General features: G+C 44.0%; 4 protein-coding genes and 1 long non-coding RNA gene across 8 annotated transcripts in view; 2 read left to right on the plus strand and 3 right to left on the minus strand.

The window, feature by feature from the left end:
- Positions 1 to 13,081, minus strand: part of LOC124191254 (potassium voltage-gated channel protein eag-like) — a 29,855-nt gene extending 16,774 nt beyond the window's left edge. The window contains exons 1-6 of the mRNA XM_046584400.1: positions 10,521 to 13,081; positions 4,900 to 5,000; positions 4,271 to 4,403; positions 3,576 to 3,704; positions 2,726 to 2,865; positions 326 to 721 (exon numbers count right to left, since the gene is read on the minus strand). Coding sequence (XP_046440356.1) covers positions 326 to 721; positions 2,726 to 2,865; positions 3,576 to 3,704; positions 4,271 to 4,403; positions 4,900 to 5,000; positions 10,521 to 10,599 — 978 coding nt within the window. The 5' untranslated portion in view covers positions 10,600 to 13,081. The remainder of the gene's footprint in view (positions 1 to 325; positions 722 to 2,725; positions 2,866 to 3,575; positions 3,705 to 4,270; positions 4,404 to 4,899; positions 5,001 to 10,520) is intronic.
- A 657-nt stretch (positions 13,082 to 13,738) lies between these two features.
- LOC124192488 (RNA-binding protein 25-like) lies at positions 13,739 to 17,871 on the plus strand. 2 transcript variants are annotated; one of them, XM_046585852.1, is made up of 14 exons: positions 13,739 to 14,035; positions 14,118 to 14,146; positions 14,217 to 14,565; positions 14,637 to 14,774; positions 14,836 to 14,988; positions 15,066 to 15,148; positions 15,226 to 15,744; positions 16,238 to 16,404; positions 16,474 to 16,624; positions 16,690 to 17,002; positions 17,073 to 17,192; positions 17,257 to 17,402; positions 17,468 to 17,614; positions 17,680 to 17,871. In XM_046585852.1, the coding sequence occupies exons 1-14, from the start codon at positions 13,963 to 13,965 to the stop codon at positions 17,773 to 17,775; spliced, it is 2,484 nt and encodes an 827-aa protein (XP_046441808.1). In that variant the 5' UTR covers positions 13,739 to 13,962; the 3' UTR covers positions 17,776 to 17,871. The 2 variants fall into 2 exon arrangements, with proteins under 2 accessions (XP_046441808.1, XP_046441800.1); XM_046585844.1 differs by having other exon boundaries at positions 13,748 to 14,050.
- Positions 17,783 to 18,438, minus strand: LOC124192524 (iron-sulfur cluster assembly 2 homolog, mitochondrial-like). Its single transcript, XM_046585887.1, has 2 exons — positions 18,130 to 18,438; positions 17,783 to 18,070 (listed from the first exon to the last, which is right to left on the minus strand). The coding sequence occupies exons 1-2, from the start codon at positions 18,381 to 18,383 to the stop codon at positions 17,896 to 17,898; spliced, it is 429 nt and encodes a 142-aa protein (XP_046441843.1). The 5' UTR covers positions 18,384 to 18,438; the 3' UTR covers positions 17,783 to 17,895.
- A 6-nt stretch (positions 18,439 to 18,444) lies between these two features.
- LOC124192502 (dihydrolipoyllysine-residue succinyltransferase component of 2-oxoglutarate dehydrogenase complex, mitochondrial-like) lies at positions 18,445 to 21,214 on the plus strand. 2 transcript variants are annotated; one of them, XR_006873733.1, is made up of 10 exons: positions 18,445 to 18,760; positions 18,910 to 19,033; positions 19,097 to 19,168; positions 19,372 to 19,533; positions 19,600 to 19,835; positions 19,899 to 20,068; positions 20,130 to 20,328; positions 20,396 to 20,647; positions 20,735 to 21,099; positions 21,159 to 21,214. XR_006873733.1 is itself a non-coding variant. In XM_046585860.1 (9 exons), the coding sequence occupies exons 1-9, from the start codon at positions 18,668 to 18,670 to the stop codon at positions 20,867 to 20,869; spliced, it is 1,443 nt and encodes a 480-aa protein (XP_046441816.1). In that variant the 5' UTR covers positions 18,445 to 18,667; the 3' UTR covers positions 20,870 to 21,214. The 2 variants fall into 2 exon arrangements, 1 of the variants encoding a protein (XP_046441816.1); XM_046585860.1 differs by having other exon boundaries at positions 20,735 to 21,214.
- On the minus strand, positions 21,131 to 22,580 carry LOC124192559. 2 transcript variants are annotated; one of them, XR_006873742.1, is made up of 3 exons: positions 22,137 to 22,580; positions 21,922 to 22,058; positions 21,131 to 21,853 (listed from the first exon to the last, which is right to left on the minus strand). It is a non-coding gene; the product is annotated as an uncharacterized LOC124192559 (long non-coding RNA). The 2 variants fall into 2 exon arrangements; XR_006873743.1 differs by having other exon boundaries at positions 21,922 to 22,006; positions 22,137 to 22,577.
- Positions 22,581 to 24,472: the final 1,892 nt, after the last annotated feature.

The raw sequence follows: 24,472 nt of genomic DNA on the forward strand, positions 1-24,472 counted from the left end.
CTGAGGAATGAGTCCCCCGTCCCCCCGTCCTCTATCCCTATCGTGAACGACGCTGCGTGATTGCTCCGTCTTCATTTAGCACACTGTCAACGAGCGGAATCTCAGAGCAGAAGAAGAATAAGAGGCCACCAGCAAATCTCAAAATAGATCCGTTTTCACTGGGTTGATATTATTATTATCCCGCACCGATCCGGAAAAACAAAACGAAATCAGATCGACGATCGACGAGATGATCGGTTTAAAATAAAAGAGAATCAATTTTTTCCGCTAATCAATTGAATAATAAAAGATAAAAATAGGTAAAAAGAAGTTTGAATGGACTCACGTCTTCGTCGTGGTCGAACGCGTTGAAGACGTCGTAAGGCAGACAGGAGAGAAGGTCGATGATGAACCAGCTCTTGAGGTAGTTCATGCGGATGACTTTGGGGTCGGAGACGACTTCGCCGTTGGGTCCGACGAAGGTCGTGTGGAAATTGAGAACGATGTCGATGAAGAAGATGACGTCGACGATCGAGTCGACGACCAGCAAACTGACGTCCTCCGACGTCTTGTTCTTGAAGGCCACGTTGTAGGGCACCATGATGGCCGTGTAGAAGGTGAGGCAGAGGATGATCCAGTCCCACAGGGCCTTAAAGGCGCAGTAGTGCAGCAGGATGTGCGGCGGCGTTTTGGGGGCCTCCTGGCGGTACTGCGGCAGGACGTCCGCATTCAGGCTCATCATCTGTTTTCACCATCAATTAAGAGACAAAATAAAAGGCGACGTAAAAAAAAAAAACATAAAAAAAGTTCGACATTCATGTGCTGGGACAGCCTCGTCCCCCCTCCCAAAGGTCATCACGTCCGGCATACACATCCAGAGGCCAGCATATCGTCCATATTGAATATAGCCCCCCCGGCCCGACGTCTAAACATCAGACGATTGACGCTGATGTTTTCTAGCTCCGCCTGAACTTGATCCCCGTCGCCCATTTCCCTGCGGAGGTGATGCCAAGCCCGCGGTGACTAGGTCCAGCTAACGAGAACGGACAGTATAGGAGTCCGATGGAAGGTGGCCGGACTGGGCCGTCGACGACGACGACGAGATCAAGACAAATAGTTGTCCGCGTTTGATGTCGTCGTGTGACAAGTCTATTAGCCGTCGGTAGGAGCGAATGAATCCAGCTGCCTGATGCCCATCAGCAGGGCGAATATCAAAGGAGGAAATTGAGTCTAGTCGCGAAATGATTCCGTAGTTGGGCGTCGGAAAAAGAAGAGAGAAAGAGAACAGTTGTATAGGCGGCGGATGTTACGTTGCATTTACAACAGACGTGACTCGGCGTGAGCAGCCGAAACAATCGACCTCGTTATCTCTTCATGCCAAACACAAGAGAAAAAGAAAGAAAGAAACGGTGGCGGCTCTTTTTCTATACCATCGCGCTCCTTCCTTTATTTTCTTCTTCTTCTTCTTCTTTGGGTTGTTGTGTGTCTGTTTTTCTTTTGTGTTTGATGGACTTGCGTAAATGGGCACAAAAGCTGGGGGGTCATTTTCCCTCATTCCGTTTTATCTCTCTCTCTCTCTCCGTCTGTATGTTGTGTGCTGGACGGCCATCGTTAAAAAGAAGAAATATCATCTCAAGCAACAGCCGAAAATCCCTCGCAAAAGGATTTCGGTGATGGGGGAGGTTAAAAAAAGGAGCGTAAAGTTTAAAGTTCGCGGTTCTTGAATAAACCATGAACGTCTTTCTCTCTCTCTCTCTCTCAAGACTCTGATGATCAAATGGGTTCTTCTTCTTTTCTTCCCTTATATATTTTCTGAGAGAGAGGTGGAGAGGGGTTTGAATTGAATAATTAATTCCCCCCTCCCTTCTTCTTCTTCTTCTTCTGCTGCGTGCGCGTGTGAGTTTCACGACTGTTGTTACGTAACCCCTTTCTCTAATGTCTACTCTACATTTAGTGCCGCTGGCTATATAATCCCGTGTACAGTCGAGCTCGTTAGAGGCTACACGTTCGTTAACGAGACGACGAAAGGGCGTCGTGGCAGCAGCGGGCGGCAGCACAGCACAACACTAATGATCCCCCCTCTCCATGTAAGATATGTGTGTGTGTCTGTGTGTGTGTAGACTTTTCTGCATGTATACGCAATTAAGGGCTTCGACGCTATGCAACCCAGACACTGATGCCGGACTGGAGGTGGTGTGTGTGTAAGATAGATTCCGTGTCTGTTGGGAATTCACGCCGAACCGGAAAGGGCAAATCTACAAAGGAGAATATCTCATTTCAGGTAGTAGTATCGCGCCTGCCACTAATGCACCGGCACGTTATGTAGGCCAGCGCCCACCACCACCACCACATATAAAGGAGGTGAGGAGTGAATGCTTCTTGTTCAGCTGAACGCGTGCAACAATATATAAATCATCGATTATACGAGCCAGCGGCAATCTTATATGCGAATATGCCTGGGGGGGTTCGGTGGTCGGTTGATGTATTATGGCCGTGTTGCTGGCTCTTTCCTGTCACTCTTCTCTCTCTCTCCTATACTATAGACTATTATATATACCCCCCCGCCACTCAACCACTCTTCTAATCTTGTTTGTTTGCCATAGTTACACGGTATTGATATGTTGTCGAGACGTGTTTATGGTTGTTTGTTGTACTACCACTTTTCTGTTGATGCGGCCCCTGATGGCCCGGTTGTTTATTTTTTTCCCATTTATTTCAAAAAAAAAAGGGAAAATGAAGAACTTACGTGAGCAAAGTTGGACTGCTTATTGATGGCAGCCACTTCCTTGGTGTTGGCAGCGGCCGGGATGTGCGAGGAGAATTGCGAGACCAAAACGGTCCGGCTCCGTGTCACCGAACGGGCCAGTTTGGCGAACTTGCTCAGACCTTGATGGGGTTTTTTAAAACGCCCACACAATTCCGGAGTTCGTAAATCACGAGCAGCAGCCCACGGATAAAATCAAAAGGAAACCAAAAAATAAGAAAAGAAATTGGGAATTAAATTGAGATATTTATGATATACGGCGCCCTGATGATTGGATGTGACATTGATTTCAACTTATTTGATGTTGGATATACGGCTATAAATAGGATCTCCATGCTAGGATCTTGTATTACACGGTGCAATACATAATCATCATCTGAGCAGTCTATATCTATGTTTTTATAGCCCGACGTATTGGGCATTCGATACTTACGTGGCGTCGTCTAGTATTTCGTCTATTATATTCTATATAACCAAGACTTTCTTTTTGTTCTTACTGGTATGGAGCATGAGGCACATATATATCAGACGACCTATATCGATTTCCCAAGGCTTTTTTTTATTCTTCTTCTTCTTTCAGATTTGATTTTTGCTCATACGTTGCATGAGGCTGATTTGGGCTGTTGCTTTCTGCTTATGTACTTGTCTGTCTGCCCCCCTTTTCTTTCCACAGGTATATATATATATGTAATATTTATTAGTAGACGGCCTTATATTATGGATAGCATTCTAAATATAATAGGCTGAAAGAAGAAACCCCCCTTGAGGCAAGAGAGAAGAAAACGAAAATTTGGCAGGAAAAAAAGAAGAAGAAGAAGATGGCTGGCATTACCTTTGGATTCTTCACTCTCGAGCGGCTGCTTGAGGGCGGTGATGTCACGGAAAGTGCACAAGAAGAGAACGACGACGTCCCGCTCGTTTTTAATGGGCGCTATCTGCAACAGCAGCCACAGCGGAGAACCTGCAGCCCCGATAACGACCAATTATATACACAGCCCGAAAAACAAAATAATATTTCCCTCCATAGAAAACTATAAAGGTATAAATATACTACGACTAGATGATTATTCAAAGATGAGGGAAAATGTACTACGAAATTTGTCGAATAAGAAAAAAAAGAACAAAAAATTGATTCTCCGTTGGCTAATCAAAACAAACAAGTCCGCACCCCGAGGGAAATGATACAACCATCCAATTTGGACGGCGGCTATTTTATTCTTTTCTTTTGCCTTTCCAAAAAGAAAAGACCAAGTTTCTCCTGTTGTGTAGGGACTGAAATATATTACGCCGAGGCATTATTTTCATTTCCCTGTATAGTATGTATATTCCCCCATCCATGCCACCCTATATTTAATTCATGGCCTTCAAAAAATGTTAACAGAGGACGCAAAACCCAGAGGTTGATAATGTCCTCTCCCAAACCAAAACCACAAAAGGGAAAATCTATATACATTTATATCAAAAGTCTCAAAATGTTTGTGTAGTGGTAGAAATCTGAAAAATGGAAATAATCAAAAAGGATCGTACGATTCTTCTTGTAGAGCAAAATCTCGAACTGGTCTTGAGTGTACTGCTCCAGGCACTCGTCCACCCGCTGGATCGTCTCCTTGTCCGTCATCTCGCCGCACATGAACGAACAGCGACACGATTTCTGCATCACCTGTGCACATTCAGAAATTTTTTTTTTTTTGAGGGGATTTCATTTCTTTTTGTGTGTGAACAAAACAAGAACATTTCCAACAAGCTCTGGATCGATGCATCGATCGAAAGCAGACAGAGAGAGAGAGAGAGAGCACATACAAAAATCATTAGCATTTGCTGATGTGCTTCATCTTCCAGTATGGCAGCAGTATAGCTTGTACGCTATATGCCACTACCGGTACATGCATTAGTACTGTGTATAGCTCTCTTATTATTTGTTAGGCTTCTTCGATAATCGATAGAGAGTCAAAAGAACTCGCCCCTCTCAATTTTTCTCTCTTTCTCTCTCTCTCTCTCTAGCTATTTTTGGCAAGTGGAAATCTACGGGTGTAGTATAACAAGCGCTGTTGTATCTTATTAGACGGATAGCAGTCTACAAGCGCGGCAGCAATCTATCTGGTGCATCTTATATATACAGACGATTGAATAAGAATTGGACAGACAGCGGAACTCACTTCTGCTCGGTTGTAGCCAGAGATCTTGCAGAAGGATTCGTTGCAATAGACGATGGGATAGTCGACGATTTGAGCGTTAGCCAGGAGGAAACTGCTGTCGGCTGCCAGTCCACGTTGATGAGCCCCGAAATTGAAAATCCAATCCATCAGTGTCACGTAGCATAGCAGCAGCGGAATTGAGTATAAAAGAGAACAAAAATCGAATTAGTTAAAGGCGCCAATTCAATAGGGGGTGAACGATAGCGTTATTATTATTATATATAGTACAGTCGATTACAGACTGATTCCGTGTGCCGCGCGTGTTATTACGTAACGGCGCAGCACGGCCGCAAGGGCTAATTGGTGCTGGGGCTCTGCTCTCATACGTCACGATAGAAAACAGTTGTGCGACTGCATAATAGTTCGAGTTTCCGTTTTCATTCACCGGCGGACACACCCTTGAATTGATCAAGTTTCGGCCTTTTTCACTTGAAAAGGCAACAACCCCCGTGACTCCGACTCCATGGCGACCAGAGTATATATGTATACATATCCCACACATACACACACTCTATACACAGTATGTGTGTGTATATAATAACTCCTTTTGTGTCTAATATTGTTCATTCATGCATCGCATACTTTGCGCTTCTATAGAGTACAGGAGAGAGAGAGCTAGAGCCTGTTGTCTAAACTTTGGGGCTCCTTTTCTTCCCGTTAGCCATTGATCTGATTCCGCACAATGACACAATCCCGGCTAATTATCATAGACGTCAGAGAGCATTTTACCGGGTATACTATATGTGTATAACATCAACAACATCACTCGCATCAGAGTCATCGAATCAAATTGGGCGCCCAATTTCCCTGATGCGATTTAATCGGCGCCGTCAAAGTTCAACTGGTCTCGTTATATAAGACCAAAGTGAGAGATGCAGTTGCTTCCGTCACTTTGATATGCGCTCCTCTCACCAACCGCCAACAACCGGATCACATGCCAAAAAAGATTCGCCTTTTTGATTATTTGATTTTTGTTTTTGTTTTTTTGTGTTTTTTATCACGCCGTTGCTTGGCAACGCGACGAGCCAGGCGGCAGTTTCTTCTTTTTTACTTTCTTTTGGTTCAGAAAAAAACAAGTCGCCATTTCTGTCTATTTATACAGACAGACGTCCGTTGTTTTTGTTTGGCTGTTGCTGGCCGAGCCCGGCAGGTCCTTATCCTCTCCACTCTGTCTCCCATCCAGCTGATGCGCTTGTTGGTTCTTTGATTATTAAGTTTAGATTCTCTCTTTCTGCGACTGTTGCTCGAGACAAACTCTCCTCGTTTTCACTACTGGCATATGAGTCAACGCGGAGACGATCTCGGGTGTCTGTGTATCAACGCTCGAGGCGCGGACATGTCTGCTGCTACCGCCCAGCTGTCGCTCCGTTTCTCCCAGATTCGGACGAACGGACGGACTGGACTGACAGATTGAGAAAGATGGGCGCCCCCCTCCCTCACCGAAAAATGCAGATACGCTCGTCACAGGCTCGTCATGAAATAAGCCATATCTACTGAAGTGATGAAATATGCAAACTCACCGGATCAAACGAGCAAATGAAATTAGACTGTCGTCTCTAGGGGAGACAATGTTTTATTCACGATGGTAAAATCAAGAAATATCCAATATTATACTCGGTCAAGAAAAAACAAAACGAAATTTTGATTTTCTTAAACTTCCTGGTTTCTATTTCATCCGTTGCCTTGGGAGCCGATTCCCGGAAATTTTTATCAGTCTGAAAAATGTTGAGGACGACTAAGGGGATCTCAAAGGATTTCGAGGTACACAGGAGAGCACCGGGAACGTCGTCCCATGCGACGGATCTAACTCCTAGTCCTATCTCCCTCCATACAGCTGCTGCCACACACGTTTGTTAATTCCTGGTTGGAATAGCGAGAGATCTTCTTTCCATTGTATATAGACAGCGCTAATCCTCGACATTAGAAACCGCCGTGTACACGTTTTAGAAATGAGACCGACGTCTTTCTTATTCTCTTTTCTCCATCGGATGTCTAAATTGATTCAATTCTGAATTGCAATTTTCGTCTCTCTAATTCCCACCCGGTTCCTTTTGTGGTTGGTCCACCCAACCCAAATGATAAATTCTTCTTCTTTTCTTTTTTCCTCATTGTGGAAAACCAATGCACATATAGTGTCGCAGACGTCGTTATATACCGACGGCCAGAAACAAGGGACCCGAGGGGGTTGCGGTCGATGGAAGAAGAAGAAGATTGAATGACGTTGTTGGAGGATGGATGGATTTGACAAGATCCACAAGACCCTGGGAAATATAGAAAATATCCCATTTTTAACCGTCGAATCTTTATAAGCACCTTATAAAAAAGGGTGGGCATATTATTTCCATCCGGAATCCATCAGGAGCCCATTTTCCTGGCCGGTGTCTGGCGCAAAGAAAAAGCGGACAGCTCCGATTTTGAGGAGGTTCGCCACGGTCAAAAATTAAAAAAAAAAAAAACTCTGCGGTCGGTGACAGCCATCGAAAAAGTTAAATAAACGCGGACCCCTGGGCGAGCAGCCCCATCAAATTTCAAATGTAGACAAAAGAATTTCAAATGAAGAAGTAGAAAAAGATAAATAAAAAAAAAATTATTTTTAAAAAATGCAAAGGGTGTACAGAAAGAAGGGATGGGTGACAGGAGGAATGGTGGTGGTGTCGTGATGGCAGCAGGAAGAAATAGATTCCTCTTGCGTTTTGGAGAGGGGGGAAGAAAACCTTCCATTATATTACGTCCCGCTTATGTTTGCTTGCGCTTGCTCGTTCCGGTTTGACGTTGCTCGGGCGCACATGTCTCCCGGATTGACATGCCCCTCCCTTTTTTTTTTTTACCCCATCCAACTCAATCGAGAAAATACTCCACAGAGCATTTTATTTTTTCTTTCTTATAACCTGCTGCCGTTTTTCTTTTAATTCTTTTTTTCTTCTTTGGCGACTGACTCCGCACCTCTCGGCCCGTGATTTATTGGCCGGAGCGCCTTATAACCGACTTCGCCTTGGTCGAAAATTCAATCGCCATTCCTTTCGGTCAGTCTGGAATGCGCTAAACTGTTGTTTAGATCCCTGATTACCTTCCTGCGCTGTCCATCGAATTTCCCCGTCAAATAACCAAGTGGCCCCCCACAAACTGTCGAAATTCTCTGGTGGCCAGCAGCACCGGGAAAATCAATACCCCTCGCCCAGTGAGAGAAGTGCCCAGGAGTCAACACAGCAGCACGCGACGGCCAACAACATATCCATAGAGTCGAGCTCATGTGTTAGAGTCTCTCAGCTGTATATTGGTCGTGGGTATATTGTATGTATATATAACGTCGTTGTCGTCGTCGTCTCGGCTGGCCGGGTCCTACTGGGACTACATAGGACTGTAGGTGGAGGAGTGAGACCCATAGCGCCCGGTGTGGGTGGGTGTGGGTGTGCATAACCTGGTGGGTGTTACAGAGCCCCGTTCCGACCGCTGCTGGGGGGGCTGCCGTTGGCACTCGACACAATAAGTTGCCACTTTACGTCGCCGTCGTTTGCACACACACAACCGTACGGGTGAAATTTATATTGCCGCGCTTCATGAGCGTGTGCATGTGTAGTACAGGCTTGGAGTTGAACGTCTAAACGGCTTCAATTGTATAGTGTACGTCGACGTTTAGCAGCTAGCGCTGGCCGTATAGTGCAGTGGCATTTGTGCTGTGTATACTATACCCGCCGTCACGTCGACATATTTCCTTGTAACTCGTCCCAGACGGTCGGTCCGCCTCTCCCCAGTCGGCTGCTGCTGCCGCTGCTGCTGCTGCTGGCGGCTGAGCTATTCTCTCCTGTTCTATTTTTTTCCGTCTCACTTCTCTCTTCTATTTGCTCTGTTGCTCTGCCTCTTTCTCTCTTCTCTTGTGTGTGTGTGTTTGAATGTGGGCGCGCACTGGGATGCATGGGAGAGACGGGAAGCTGCGGCGGGCGGCACGCGGGACTGGCGTGCAACGAAACAGTTACGACCGCTGCACACCCACACGAGCGAAACCGAATGATGTAGCCTCATCGAAATAAAACACAAGACGGCAGCAGAGAGCAAGAGCAAGAGCAGAGAGCTATAGAGAAAAAAGAATCCCAGGCACCGGATGAGAAAGAGAAAAGAGGGGGGTGCACATCCCAGCAGTGCGTCCGCGACCGACGAGTTTTTCTTTTATGGCGTGTCTCTTTTGAATCGTTACATTTCCCGGCAGTTGCAAAAAATAAAAAAAATAGGGGCAGAAAACAAGCTGAGAGAGAGCGACTCTCTCGTCTTTGCATGTACGTTGGGTATAGAGAGAGAGTTGGGCTTTTAACTGAATTAAGCCGCACACTCTAAAATGTTTCTCAACTGAAATAATGTACACGGCACAAACTGTACTACCAGCAGCCAAAACCTCCTTTTTTTTGGAAATTTTCCGTTCTTCTTGTTCTTTCCGGTACATTAAATAAGTCGAGTCTATGTACACGCCGGGCGGCGTTCATGTCGTTGGTCGATAGTCGATAATCAGGTATTGCCTAACCGGAAGGACAACGACGATATATAATATTCTGTATCAACGAAACAACAACAAAGTCTCTCTTGTTGCTCCAGAAAAGAATTCTTCAATGTCTTTTTGGGCTGTCGATATAACCGAGAGCTGACACGCAAGAGACAAGCAGCAGCAGCGCACACACAAACAAATATCAAAACAGATTATATATGTTCCTCGGCGAGCTGCACAGGAATATCACCGGTCGATTGTGGCGGGTGGTCGAATTGATTCGTCCATAACTAAAGATATACATTTTGTATGTTTGTATGGATCTCTGTTGCCTCCCATCTGGGGGACAAGTCTTTGTCCGTCCGGCATCCAACCGGCACGCAACCCAAACGACCCCTCTCGGACCAACGTCTAAAGACGACGACGGGCGGTGCGGCCATCGGTGACGGTCACCGAGACATTTGTACACTGTTAGCTCCACCTCAGTTGCTGGAACAGTACGCACGGAAGAAACCCGTCCAAAAAAGAAAAAAAGGGAAAGACGGACGACATTCGCCCGGCGCACACATTCGGAAACAATTTTCTTGTATGTATGCTGGACGGCAATAAAAAGAATAGCATTCAAACAGTGGGTTGATATTTGTCAGTATTTGACATCCAGTCGCCTGCAGCATGGGGTTATTATGACTTGCCGTGAGCTAATAATATTTTTTTTCTAGACGTGTATAGTCGTATACCAGTATACCGTGTCCGCTTGTATTTCAGCGACGGGACTATTTTATGTACTGCGCAGTGAATAAAAGACCTAGCGTACGACCGTGTACGTGCTATTTGACGTCGGCTGTAATAGTCTGTTGGCTTTTAAGCGCCTACGTATATGGAGGAGGAGGGCGGAAGAAGAAACATGTCGACTTAATCTGGGCCGAGTGCTGCTGGTTATGCTGGGCAGGCCAGCGTACGAATCGTCGCGGGAGCGCAATGATCATCACATCAAAGTCGTTTTCTCCTGGTAGGAGGATTGCCAGCAGGCCCCTCCCATTACGTAACTGTCGGATTATTACGAGGTTAAATAGAGTAGTGGTAGTGGTGGTGGTGGTACGGTACTCACGTTGTTGACTGCAACGGCGGATGATGTTCTCCAAGAAGGTGTTTTGCGGGGCCACGAGGCCCCGCCTTCCTCCCGGCATCACTACTTTGATACTGTTGATTTTCGAAATTTTGGTGGTTACACTGAGCCGCTCCGATCAGCAAAACGCCACCATCCTCTGGTGTGTCCCGGTTGAACAACAACCAAAACCAAAACCAAAAAAAAAATAATCAAATCCGTTGATGGGTCAGTCGTCGCCTTGAACGGATTGGGCCAAACAGGAAGAGTGCGGGAACAAATCCAGGCAGGGATGAATAATATAGTAGCACCAGGAAGGAACACAACCCCAAACAACTGAGAGATAAGGAAACGACGGGTGGGTGGTCTAGACGTACGTAAACGGCCAAGAGTATCAACTCGAAACTTTTTCTTCTTCTTGCGGCCAATAGGGTTTTCCCTATCTCTCTCTCTGTCGGGCAGTAGTACAGGGTGGGCCAAAGTAAGTATTAACACTCCATTATAGACGGGCCAGTAGTCAGTTGGGTCCCGAAAAACTTTGCCGCTCGCCGATTTCCCTCCTATTCGGTTGAACTTTTTTTTCTTCCGAGACACGCACGCAGAGAGAGAGAAACACTCGCGGGCACCACGGAAACTCCAAGCACACAGCAGCAGCAGCCGAGCAGCGTCGAGAGCGGAACTGTAGAGACACACACACACACACTGGACTGGATGTTATCGAAGGATTTTATTGATTTGATTTCTGGGCATCAGCAACACCGGCAACAACAACAACAACAACAACTCGAAATGAAAATGAAGTGCAGCACCGAATCCAAATGTCTTGAGGTCCATTAGCCGACACCTTCTTCTCGGCCGGACATGGTTGAAGCTGATCGAAATCTTCGTGGGTTTTTATTTCCAATTCAGAAATAAGAGTCAAATGGGAACTGTTGGAATCGAACGGCAGATGGAGATAAAGGGGGATGCCCTTTTCTTAAACGTTTCCTTTATATGAGCATCCGGCGAAAAGAGGCTGACCTTTTGGTTTGATTCCGGCCGTTAAGTAAAATCAGGAGGATGTGTTGTGGATAACCCCGGGCAGGAAAAGGGCGCCCGGCGTTGGTGGGCTGATGGTGGTGAGAGATATTATTGTTTCTCGATGATTTGGGATTGCCAAAGTTGGTAATTTCCAGCAATTGCGTGATTGCTATTTCCTTTGAATGCTGGCGACCACCGCATTGATTGGCTCTTCTCTATTTTTTTTTTCCCGGCTGTTGTTGTTGTTGTTTCGACTGGCCCGCGATGTTTGGTTGGTTGCGACTCCGTCACACATCAGAGAGGAGCAGCTGGTTTGGCCTAGGCATGTTTTCAGTGCCCGTTGGGTGCCAGCCGCAGCACGGGCCAGCGTACAGTCATCGAGTAAACAAGATTACAACCAAGACACTAGGAAGAAGAGGGGCGACGTTGTTAGTCCAGGTGGGGTGGGGTGGTGCTGGCCGGGCGTTGGGTGAATAGAAAAGAGACGACGAGTTCACGCTCACTGTTGGGCCGCTGAACTGGCAATTGAATAATCAATAATAAGCTGGCCGCCACTAGATAGACAGTAGTGCAGCAGTGGACACTTTATAACATTGGGCGACTTTTCTATAGCTGGAACTGCTCCTTCTGCTCGTCGCGCCCTTTTTGATTTGTTTTTCTTCTGTTTTTTAATATCAAGACTGCGATGATGGAATGACGTTGCTATTAGCGACGGATGTTGATTATCAACCGCCCAGTCGCAACGACACGCTTGTTGCAGCAACACCAATAAGATTCCTTCCGGCCAAACGGGGGGAGAGAGAATGAGGTTTCGATTTTGCACCTTGATGAGGTTGGGGTTGACGTCCGGAAATATCTCTTTGACTTCTTCCTTAGTTATCAGTAAACAGCAGAGAATAGGAAGAAGAAGAAGAAGAAGCGTTGCGACTGTCGGGGGTGGACAAAACAAAAAAACACAAAAAGGAGAATCGCTCTGACGCACACACGTTCGAAAATTGCACTTTCGTTGATCCTTTTTCTTGTTCTGTTTGTTTCTATTTTCGTTGGTTTCTTGTTTCGCTCAAATGTATTGCCGATTGAATGTAGGAACGAGCGACTCAAAACGAACGACTGATTAAATTGGTTCGGTCCGGGGTTTAATTGTAACAAAAACAGAACACACACACAAACACAGACGTGGAGGGGTGAGGAGAGCACAGACGTCAGATGGTGTGAAGCCTCTTCGTTCGTTCGTTCGGGTTTGGGGGGGCCGAACGAAATTCTGTTCGGGGTCGCCTAACTCTCTCCGCGCCCGTGGCTAACTGTGGCCCGACCGCCGCTCACTGCTTATGCTATCCTCACTCGGCTCTCTCTCTCTACGCACGTTATAGCCCAGCCAGCCAGCCTACTACTAGCGGTATACATGTACTCCACGACTACTACTACTACTATACTACCTTCGGCGATCCAGCCCCGACGGGAGCACCACCTCCCCCTCTTTCACCGACCCCTTCTTTGAGGGGGGAGAGAAAAAAAACCACCCAGTCCCGACGACGTCCCGTGTGGATTCCGCTGCGGCACGGCCACGAACGTAACAAACAACACAAGGAGATGGGGAGTGGGGTGGGTGGGTGGGGCTGAGAGAGGGAGAAAAAAAGGAGCTGGGGGAGGAAATGCAGAGAGCGCTTGCGTCTCCCCCAGTACCACACTAGCATTCTTTTCTATTTTGTTTCTATTCTATATCTTTCTCTCGGTATATATGGTAGACAAACCGTCCCTGGCGACTGCTGTACGTATACTCTTCGCCCGCGTTTTATTCCATGAAAAATTGATCGATCATTAAAAATTGGGTGCATGTCTCGCAAGTTTATTCAGATTGGAATTAGATTATTACAATCGGATCACATACCCCCCAAATGCTGCTGCCGTACTTGACAGGAATTCCTTCCATTGGGCAAATGGCAATCTAGACTTCTGGGAAGGGACCAGGAGAAAATTCTCAACTTGGCTTGGACCGTCTTACATCTACGCCCCCTGCTGATTTTGGCATTCGCAAACTTGGAACAGTCCACAAGTTTTCATAATTTCAAAGTTGGGGATTGGGAAGTTTTTTTAAATGGAAACCACGTCTAGCACCCACGGGTTACGGTTACGGGCAGCGCCCGCCAGGAGTTGGTTTAGCGAGAATTAAAAAACGCGCGCGCGCCGGGTTAGAAAGGTCTTCGACTTGCCTGTATTGCAAGCGAGTGAAAAAAGGGGGATAGGAAAAAAAATTTTCCCTTCGCAAATTGAGGAGTGTTTTTTTGTTATTTTTTTAACATTTAACGAGAAAATATTATTGGTTGAACCTCAAATTTCCATTTTACATGAACCATACGATTCGAGAAACTAGCTGTTTTACACTGGTGTTTATGCATTTGACGTTATTTTGGGATTAAAGTGAGCCATGTCTTACCCACCTCGTCCACCCGGGATGAACTTGACGCCTGGCCAGATGCCGGTACCTCAATACATGACAGGTTACATTCAAAACAGTAAAACGTTGCTATATTTCGCCGTTTTTCTTCTTGACATAACGCTCATATTTATCTTTACTCACAGGACACATGATGCCCGCTGGGATGCCACCAGTAAGTATTGACATTACGTAGCATCCAGACTTTTAGTAAGCTAACTTTTCCACTTTATTTTACGTGTTAGGGAGGCATGATGATGGGGTACCCTCCTATGGGTCATCCTTCCCAAATGTCAGGACAAATGCCACCGCAGATGCAGTCTCAAATGCAACCTCAAATGCAACCACCCCAGCCTCAGATGTCACAAGGTCCGAGGACACAAAATCAAATGCAACCTGGCTCCATGCAGCAGTCTCCCACTGTCATTTCTAGGGGTCCCAGGCCTGCCAATGAAGGTGCTGGTCCATCAGTCACCGTATTTGTGGGAAACATCACAGATCGTGCCCCTGACAACATGATGAGGCAGATTCTTCAACACTGTGGTTCTGTTGTTAGCTGGAAAAGAGTACAAGGAGCATCTGGTGTTCTTCAAGGTACAGAAAGTCTTACAAATAGTTTCAAGAAGTACTGGATCTCTAAACTGAAATTCGTTATTCTATTGCAGCCTTCGGTTTCTGTGAATTCAGCAATCCAGACCCAGCTCTAAGAGCGATTCGCTTGCTGCACGAACTGGAAATTGGTGAAAAGAAGTTGGTGGTGAAAGTCGATGCCAAAACGAAATTAATTCTTGACACTTACAAAGGTAAATAAAAACAATTATCGAAATTTAACCGGTAGTTGACTCTTCGTGTTCTTTTCCATAGCTGACAAAATCAAAGCTGCTGGTGGAGGATCGACCAATGGCGATGACGAATTCCTTACACAGGAACAACGAGTTCAAGACAAATGGGTTAAGGAACGAATCGGTCAGACTCTCAAGGACTACGAATCGGAAATGCAAGCTAATCAAGCCAGAGGTACCGCAGTCCGTCCGTTGACGCAGTTTAATCGACTTTATATTATAATTCATTGATTCTTTCCAACTCCATTGCAGCCGAAGAAAAAGAAAGAAGAGAACAAGATAAGGAAAAAGCTAGAGCGGCCAAAAAGGAAGAAGCCAATAGTTTGGATTTGAACGTAAACATCTTTATTTAGCCTTTTTTGTTTTTGTTTTACTACGTGCTGCTGATTCGACTAATTGCTTTGTTTCACAGAAATTCGAAACTGAAATTGAAGAAGGAAAAAAGGACTTGATTACCCGTGAAATAGGAAAATTTCGCGAAATCGCCAAAAAGCAAGATGAAGAAAAGGAAGCTGAGCGTAAGAAAAGGAAAGAAAAAGAGCGTGATCGCGAGCGGCGAGACAGGGAAAGGGACAGAGAACGTGATAGACCAAGTGGTAGGGACCGCGGTGGTAATGATAGAAATGATCGCGACCGAGACAGAATTTCGGATCGAGACAGGAATCGCGACCGAGACAGGAGACGTGATAAGGAGAACGAAAATCATCGGCGGTCACGAACTCCACCGCAAAGATCACGCACCCCACCTGGACCACCGGCTCAGCCAAGCACACCGCCCCGAAGAAGTAGATCTCGAGACCGAACCGAAGTGGAGGCTCGCCCGCCACGTCGAACAGAAAAAGATTATTTAAGGGAGAAGGAAGAAGAAGAAGAAGCTCTGGAGAGGAAGAAAGCAGAGAAGAAGGCACGAGAAAAAGAAGTTGCTTATCAGGTAAAAGATTTCACCTTGCATTTGGCGGTCGTCCAAGTGGTCCTTAGCGGATTGGTCTGCACTATCGATCCCGACCTGCCGTGACGCGTGTGTATTGCCCAGAACAGCATAACAACAACAAAAAGAGGGCTGGGAATACGTTGATCATAACTTTGATAGTTTCCATTGGAGTGGATTAGTCTGGAATGACCATCGTAACCTTTTCTTGTTCACCGTTTGGGATGCTATGCTGTCGTGCGTTTCTTTACTCACGCAAGTACCCAGACTGGACAAAAAAAACTCGGTTTAATCAATCCATTGCGCTCTTTTTGCCTTCCTGTTTTCTATCTTGTGATCTCGTGTGCCGTGACCGTAAAGTATAAGAAGAGGCAATAGTTGTGAGGTCCCTCCGTTCTTGATTTAAGGATTTCCAGTGATAATGCCAAGTTGGAATTGATTTCTCTTGTGGCTGGTTTTTGTTTTTTTATCATTTCCTTTTGGGTGGATTCAACAGGAACGGTTGCGTCACTGGGAGAGCCGAGAACGGAAGAAGCTCCGTGATTACGACAAACTCGAGCTCAAGGAAAAGGAAAGGATTGAAGAACAACAGAAACAAGCCGTTTGGCTCAAACAGTTCCTTGAAGACTATGACGACGAAAGAGATGATGCAAAATACTATAAGTAAATTTTGTCCTCCATCTCATTTTCTTTATTGAATCAGCCTAATGTTTCTTTCTTGGAATTGCGCAGAGGCCGTGAAATGGAGCGCCGGCGAACAGAGCGTGAGAGAGAAACGGAATCAGACACACGTGACCGTCAAAAGGAGAAGGAAGAGCTCGAGGAACTCAAGACGAAAATTTTCTCTGAGGGCCACTCAGATCCAACAGCAACTCTTAAACAGGTAAGAGAGGGAAAGCTCAAAGTTTCACGAATGTATGATGTAAAACCTCTTCTGAATTTTCCTAGGCTCTTTACGAAAGGGAACAACAGTACAAGCCTCAGATACTCGTGCCAGCACCTCCTGTTAGTGATGCTCCCCGCTCTTTCTCTCCCATGGACGTGTCTCTACCATCACAACCATCGGACGTGGAAGATTTCCAGTTGACGAAAGATGTCAATTCCACCACGCCCGTCTCATCAGCTCCATCCACTCCAACCGGACCAGAACCTAAAACAATTAGCTCTAGTGTTGCGAGCAGTGTCATTGCCATGGAAGAGGATTCCATGTCAACAACGAATTCCTTAAGTCCTCTTCCAACTGAAAGTGACAGCAAACAAGGTACGATAATTGGCCATCGATTGCCCAACCAACATATGTATAACTAATTGTTTCTCTTTCTGTATTACAGGATCACAGGGACCCAGTTTAGTATTCAATAAGCGGAAAAAGCTGGAAATCAAAGCCGTTTTCAATGCTGATGAAGACGATACAGACACGACCAAGAAGAAACGGAAACTTGTACCTCTTGGTAACATAATCAGATATTTTCTTTTCCGTAACATTTCTGTTTTAATTAATTTCTTTTCCAATAGACTATGGCGATGAACTTGCTAAAAAGGAAAAAGAGCCCAAGAACACAGAGGAGAAGAGAAAAAATATCAAGAGTCTTATCGAGAAAATTCCAACGGATAAAGCATCCCTCTTTGCTCATCCTGTTGAGTGGAGCTTAGTGGACAATGTAAACAATGAACAAGTACGCGTTGTCGAATAACCACTTAAATTCTTGTTTTATTTTCTCCATAGGTGATAATGGAGCGGCGGATTAAACCGTGGGTCAATAAAAAGATCGTGGAGTACATCGGAGAGCCCGAGCCTACTCTAGTTGAATTCATTTGTTCCAAAGTATTGATAGGAAGCCAACCACAAAATATCATCAATGATGTTCAGATGGTAAGGTCTTAATTTCTATAAATTCTAAAATGTAATTCCTATTTTAACAATTTTATTTTTATTAGGTACTTGATGAAGAAGCAGAGGTCTTTGTTGTCAAGATGTGGCGCTTATTGATCTATGAATTAGAAGCAAAGAAATTGGGTCTCATGACTAAGTGAAAAGGGGTGATTGCATTGGGTCTCTATTTTGCAATTGGTTGTTGTTACATTCACCCCATATTATGTACAACTAATTACACAGCAATTTGACAAAAACACTGCTTTGAATAGATTTTTAAATCAAACTTTGAGAGAAAATGAAGCACCACATGAACAACCACTTTCAGCTTTGGGGTTCTTCAATATGTGGAAGGCAGAGCGGATCAACTCAGACTGGAAATCAATTGTTGCTCCTTCAAGGTATTGCATGGAATCTTTGTCAATAAAGACTCTCGCACCATCTCTTTCAACCACACTGTTTTAATGAAAACTGTCAAAAATTATGTTGATTTAGTTTAGTTTTTAAGTACAAACCAGTCATCTTCATTTGCCGTGGTGTCCAAATTAAACAAGTACTGAAATCCCGAACATCCTCCTCCTTCTACCGATATCCGAAGCGTTTTCTCTGGGGATTTTTTATGCAGTTCCTTCAATCGTTGGACGCACTTATCCGTCATCTTTATAGATCCTTGTACGGTATCCATTTGAACAGCATTGTTTAAAGATGAGAATGCCGAAATATGTGATGGGAATCTGGTTAACCGGTTTACTAATGCCGCATAAAACATTGTTATTGTTTAGCAGAAATATCACGTAACAATACGAAAACGAAACGAATTCAGACGAAAAAAAGCACAACCACAGTTGCATTTTACTTTTATTTTGAAAAACTCGTCATAAAATTCTTAATTCCCGGTTTATTCATACACGAAGATAAAATAACGTTTTTAATTCTAAAATTTTAATTTAAAATTTTGAAGGAGAGTTTTTATATTGTTTTTAAAGTTAACCAGCAAAGTCAAATTTCATTCGCAACTAACATCAAGATCAGCCGAAGTCGAACAGAAAAATCATGGCTGCTCTACGTCTCTCCCTAGGCTCTTCGAAGCAAATTGCAAAAGTATTTCGTGGCAATTTCAGAGTTTCGGCTTGTTTCAAACATCAGGTTATACATGTTTATATAAGAGTAAATAATAAAATAAAAATGTGTCAATGAAGTTCCTTGTACCTTGGATGATTTTGCCACATCCTGTTGGTTACTTTCATCTTACAATTAATTTAATGATATTTCTTCTTATTTGTTTTTTATCTCAGGAAACATGTGAAATTGGTATTCAAGAGCCTAGCTACCTGTCCATCCAACAGCGAAATGATGTGAGGTGCCAATGGAATCCAATCACAGTTTTCAGTCGAGGATTCAGAACTTCTGCAGTACTAGGTGAAATTCACTAGTTCCAAATGGCAATAAATAGTCATAATAATAAAAAAATACTTTTTTTAGGAGATGCGAAAACTGTGATGGTACCACCATTTGCAGACTCCATCAGTGAGGGTGATGTAAGATGGGATAAAGGTATGCTTCTTCCAGAGAGTATTGGTACAACTGTATTAGTAGCACAGAAATGATCTTTGAGTGAAAATGTCAATCTTGAAGCTTAATTTCAGTATTTTCAAGTCAAAGATTTCAAATCATTTTGCGTCCTTTTTTTTCAACTTGATAGACTTGCACCTGTGGATCTTATGGTGTTTTTCATAGAATGTTTTTGTTTTCTTTAGCTGTTGGTGATACAGTCCAAGAAGATGAAGAAGTATGCCATATTGAAACGGACAAAACATCGATCCCGGTTAAAGCCCCTTGCAGTGGGGTCATTACTGAGTTGTGCGTTAGTGATGGTGCTACTGTTCAACCCGGAGCTAAACTCTTTATTATGAGTGCAGGTAACTATTATGCTACCAGAAAATTTCTACATTTTTAAAATAAATTTAAACCGTTTCTTAATCTAGGAGGTGCTGCCAAAGCTGCTGCTCCCGCTGCTGCTGCTGCTGCTGCTCCTCCAACACCTTCACCAGCTGCTCCTGCTCCTCCACCGCCTACCCCTGCCGCCCAACCTGTTTCTGGTGCGATCCCATCAACACCTCCTCCTCGCCCATCCCCTCCAACAACCCCTATTTCTGCCATCCCAGCAGCAAGCATCCAACCTCGGGTTGCTGCTCCTGTTAACGTTACGCAGACGTCCCAAGTACGAATTAAATGTCATTCCCCCATCATTTTAACCTTTTTCTTAATTTTTTCTTATCTCTAGGCTGTTCCCCTAGCCCGTCTTCCACCTGCAGATTATAGCAAGGAAATTACTGGCACAAGAACCGAACAACGCGTTAAAATGAACCGCATGCGACTGCGTATTGCTCAGCGGCTGAAGGAAGCCCAAAATGTCAACGCTATGTTGACAACTTTTAACGAAATTGATATGAGGTAGTATGCCATTGTCTCTTGATGCCATAGGTGGATTAACGTATTTCGTTTAAATTCACAGCAACATCATGGAGCTGAGAAAAACACACGGTGACGCCTTCTTGAAAGTTCACAAAATCAAGTTGGGTTTCATGTCAGCTTTCGTCAAGGCCGCGGCTTGCGCCCTTGCTGATCAACCTACTGTCAATGCCGTCATCGACGGAAATGAAATCGTCTATCGCGATTACATCGACATATCTGTGGCGGTTGCCACACCAAAAGTAATTCTGCTACAGTTTAGCATTAAGAGTTAAATTATTAATAAATTTTTTTGTTTTAAATTTGAAGGGTTTGGTGGTGCCTGTTCTACGTAATCTAGATTCTATGAACTATGCTGACATTGAAAAGGCTATTGCCGCAATGGGTGAGAAGGCAAAGAACAACGCATTGGCTGTAGAAGATATGGATGGAGGTACTTTTACCATCTCCAACGGTGGAGTCTTCGGCTCATTATTCGGTACCCCAATCATCAACCCTCCGCAATCTGCTATTTTGGGCATGCATGGAATTTTTGATCGTCCCGTCGCACGCAATGGCCAGGTACGATAGACTAAAATTAATAACTAACGACTCATCAAAACAGATATCAATCACGAGTTGTTATTATATTTAAATTGATTTCTTTAGGTGGTTATTCGTCCCATGATGTTCGTAGCTTTGACTTACGACCATCGGCTTATCGACGGCAGGGAAGCTGTGACTTTCTTGCGCAAAATCAAGCAGACAATCGAAGACCCCCGTACTCTGCTCTTATCAATCTAAGATAAGCTTTTCATAGAAAGGGACTTTATATATTGCGAATCATTTATAGGAAGCACTAGTTTAAAGTTCCCGATTCAGTTGCATTCTACGAATCTAGAAGGAAACATGAGAGTTATAAATAATAATAAAAAAATAAAAAGAATCGAGTGTTCCCTTAAACACACTGAACTGCGTTCGTCTGTTTTCGGTCTTTTTTCTTTATTCTTCTTTATTTCGTTTTCTACCCCTAGGTGGCAGTGAAAGACGAATCACGTATGAAAATCTTCTTTATTTCGTTTTCTACCCCTAGGTGGCAGTGAAAGACGAATCACGTATGAAAATACACTATTTCTGTTTGAATCATCACAAAATCCGTGTGCTCCTGATCCTTTTAGTAAGGATTAAAGACAACTTAACCATTTCTGACGATTCTTAGAAACTTGAAATATTAATGCATCCTAGAATTAGCGGATTGGCGGTTGCATTCGATTTCTCTTGCTTGGAAGTTATTATCAGTCAGTTTGATTTAGAATGATCATTGATCGCTTGTATTGGTCACGAGAACGTTGATATTTCGTTGCGATGGTGGTTTCTAGGGAAGAGCAGTTGGCAAAGGAAGCAAGGAACTTATAAAGTATTCAGACGCTTATACGTTCGTGACATCATCAAGTCCGGCATGTATTACATACGTTTAATATTGCGCAATAGCTACCATATTCCTAACTCCTGAACTATCCATCAGTGCCAAGAACTTTCAGTGTGGCGCTCTTCTTTTTTTTTCTCTAAAGTATGTAATAATCTTGCCTGGCTTTTCTGACGACGAAAGGGGAAAAAAATGTCGGGAAAAACTTTTGGGTCTTTTGAGAGTTGTATAAAGGAAAAAAAAAAGGTTATATCGTCACGACACTCGGTTTCACAGTTGGCCCGGCTTTTTTTCTCGACACCTCTCGCACGGTGTCTTCAATGAGTTAATTGCCTAAAATGTACGTAATGTGGAGTTTGAACCTGCCGAGGAAAAAAATTGTATAAATTAATAATCAAGGAAAAAGGGAAACTTTGGATTAACACGAAACCTCACAAAGTTGTGGGACAGCGTCATCTAATTCAGACACAAGAGAGAAGGGGGGTGTGAACAGTCAGATTTGGAATTGGATCGTCCTAGGATTAATTTAAAGTTTTCTTGGTGAAAGCATTTGAATAAAAAAAAATCCTTAAAGAGTAAAAAGATGATAATGATACAATTTTTCTCTAATGTGGAAAAATAAAAGACACTGAATATTTAGGTTACCTTTATGCTGAAAACTGACAACAACGATTATTCATCACAGTTGTTCACATCGTGTGGCCATTGCTGCAATAATGAGTGCGATCTTCTGTAACGTATGTTTTTATTCCCCGCACCAGACTTGCCACATGTTTGGCCACTTTTGTGACCAACAAACGAAACCCACAATACAATTATTCTGCAGCATGCACTGCCATGTTATGAATATGGGAAAGAAACTGTGCCCATCCTAAAGTGTGTGTCGAGAAAAACTCGTGACGAAAGAGCTTACATTTTTGTGTTTTATTATAACTTGTTTCGTCTTGTTCGTTTCAAAATCAAACGAAAATGGCGTTCGACTTCACTGCACGCCTCAGACGAATCGAATTCTCCCATGATTTGCAAAGAAATGCTGGGAGGCTGCTTCGTCGAGACACCCTGGAAAATGGCTCGTCAGCACGTGGCATCAAAAAGGTAAGTGAGTCTTTTCTTTCCTTTCTCTTCTTGCCTTTGATTCCTGTGTGAATATTTCCAAGTTGTCGAAGCAATTTGAGCCACGAATTGAATGAGTTGGAGTATCACTCGGCTAAATTGACGTAAAATCAGGTTAACTTTTGACTTTTCTTGTTTGTCACATGCATTCAATACGCGTAGGGATACAAACTGCGATTGTTTGTCGAGTTAAAACCACTAAAACTATGTCTAAATAATGGTGGCCACTGCAGATTGGGAATTTTTCTGATTCATCCCGTTTTTCCTTCATTTTCGTGTGCGTGTCTCGAGTGAATCAACCTTTTGTGAGTGGAATATATTCTACTCTCACAAAAGGTGGTCACAATATGCGACAACGTCTAGACTCTCGAGATATATATCTGATCAGTCTGTTTGCAACAGACGCATCTGGCATTATCCAACTGCTGCTTATTTTTTTTATTGTAAATTGCGCCGTGCCCTGTTTTACTTAAAAAAAACTTTAATTTTTAAAGTCGTCGTGCGGTTTTTCGTCGTAAACGAAAATCCATTTTGTCAAATTCCTCTGATCGCTTTTCTATCAAAGCGCATTTCTGTCTCGATATGTCGCTGTCAAAGCCTTGTGAAATTGAGACGGAGATGCCTCTAACAACTGGAAAGAATGAGACGGAATAAGAGCCCTGCTGGTGTTGGTTGTTTGTTGTTGACTTGATACAGTTCCACATAAATATAAGCTGCTAACATTTTCGGAGAGATGCGATGATAAAAAAAGAGCCTTTATTGGATTGACGACATTGTCGGATGGGGAAAGAATAGAGAAAGGAGCCGAGTAGTACTTGGGTGGGGGGGAAAATAGAAGAATATAACGACGGAACGGGAACGACAACTGCCGGAAGAAAATGTGTTTGATCCACAGGTGGCAGAGTGGAGTCTGCGGAGAGAGAGATGTGTGTGTTGGGGCCGGACGAAAACTATATCATCACAATGAGAGAGAGAGGGGAGAGTGGTCGGGTCCGACTTACTTACTTACTCTCTCGACGGGAGCTGGAGCCTTTCAGACTCCCGCCGGTCGTCATTGCAATCGTCTTGTTCAATAATGGCGCAAAAAGGGCCAACATTGACTTGCACCTCTTTCTCTCTTTTTTTGTTTTTATTCTTTGCCCAGCAGTTTTCCTTGATTGTTCTTGCAGCTGGGCACTGGCCGACAATGAATAGATTTATGACATGTATGCCGACTCGGCCCAATGTCTTTTCCTTGAACTCTTATTACAGTAACAATCTAGCTCTTGTGGAGTGCTCCTTTATTTGTGTGTTACAATCGACACATGATGATCGCCAATTGTTCCCCCAACAGCTTCTCGCCTTTTTCTTTCATTTCGCTGTTTTTACGTGTACGTCAGTGGCCTGTTGTATTAAATCATCATGTGACGTCGGTTGCCACGACGACCGCTGACACACACGCGCATTTCCGAGATAACAATCAAGATGGTCGCAACAAGCGTCTACATGATGATTTCTTTAGCGGTCTCCACACAATTCCTTCCATCACCGATTAAATGGAATAGAAATCAAATGGGAAAATGCCTTCGATCGAGCTTCTGATTGATGATATCGGTTCTCCTCCATCAGTTTCGACCGGTTTATATGGACGGGCAGATTTTATTTGTATTTTTTTATTTTTCGATTCAATTGGCGTATACATTGAGAAAATCAATCGAATAGTCTAAAGATTTACTATAGGGGTTGGGTTTTTATTTTTTGCCGGGCTTTTTGAATGTGTTGCTGGCGTCCTTTTAAACAACAATAGTGTGTTGTCTTGGCTACATGTATCCATACAGCAACTAGAGAGAGAGAGTGGAAGAACCATATATGATGATGGTTGTCGTCGT

This window comes from Daphnia pulex, chromosome 1 (genome assembly GCF_021134715.1).
Source record: "Daphnia pulex isolate KAP4 chromosome 1, ASM2113471v1".
In the NCBI taxonomy this organism is placed as follows: domain Eukaryota; kingdom Metazoa; phylum Arthropoda; class Branchiopoda; order Diplostraca; family Daphniidae; genus Daphnia; species Daphnia pulex.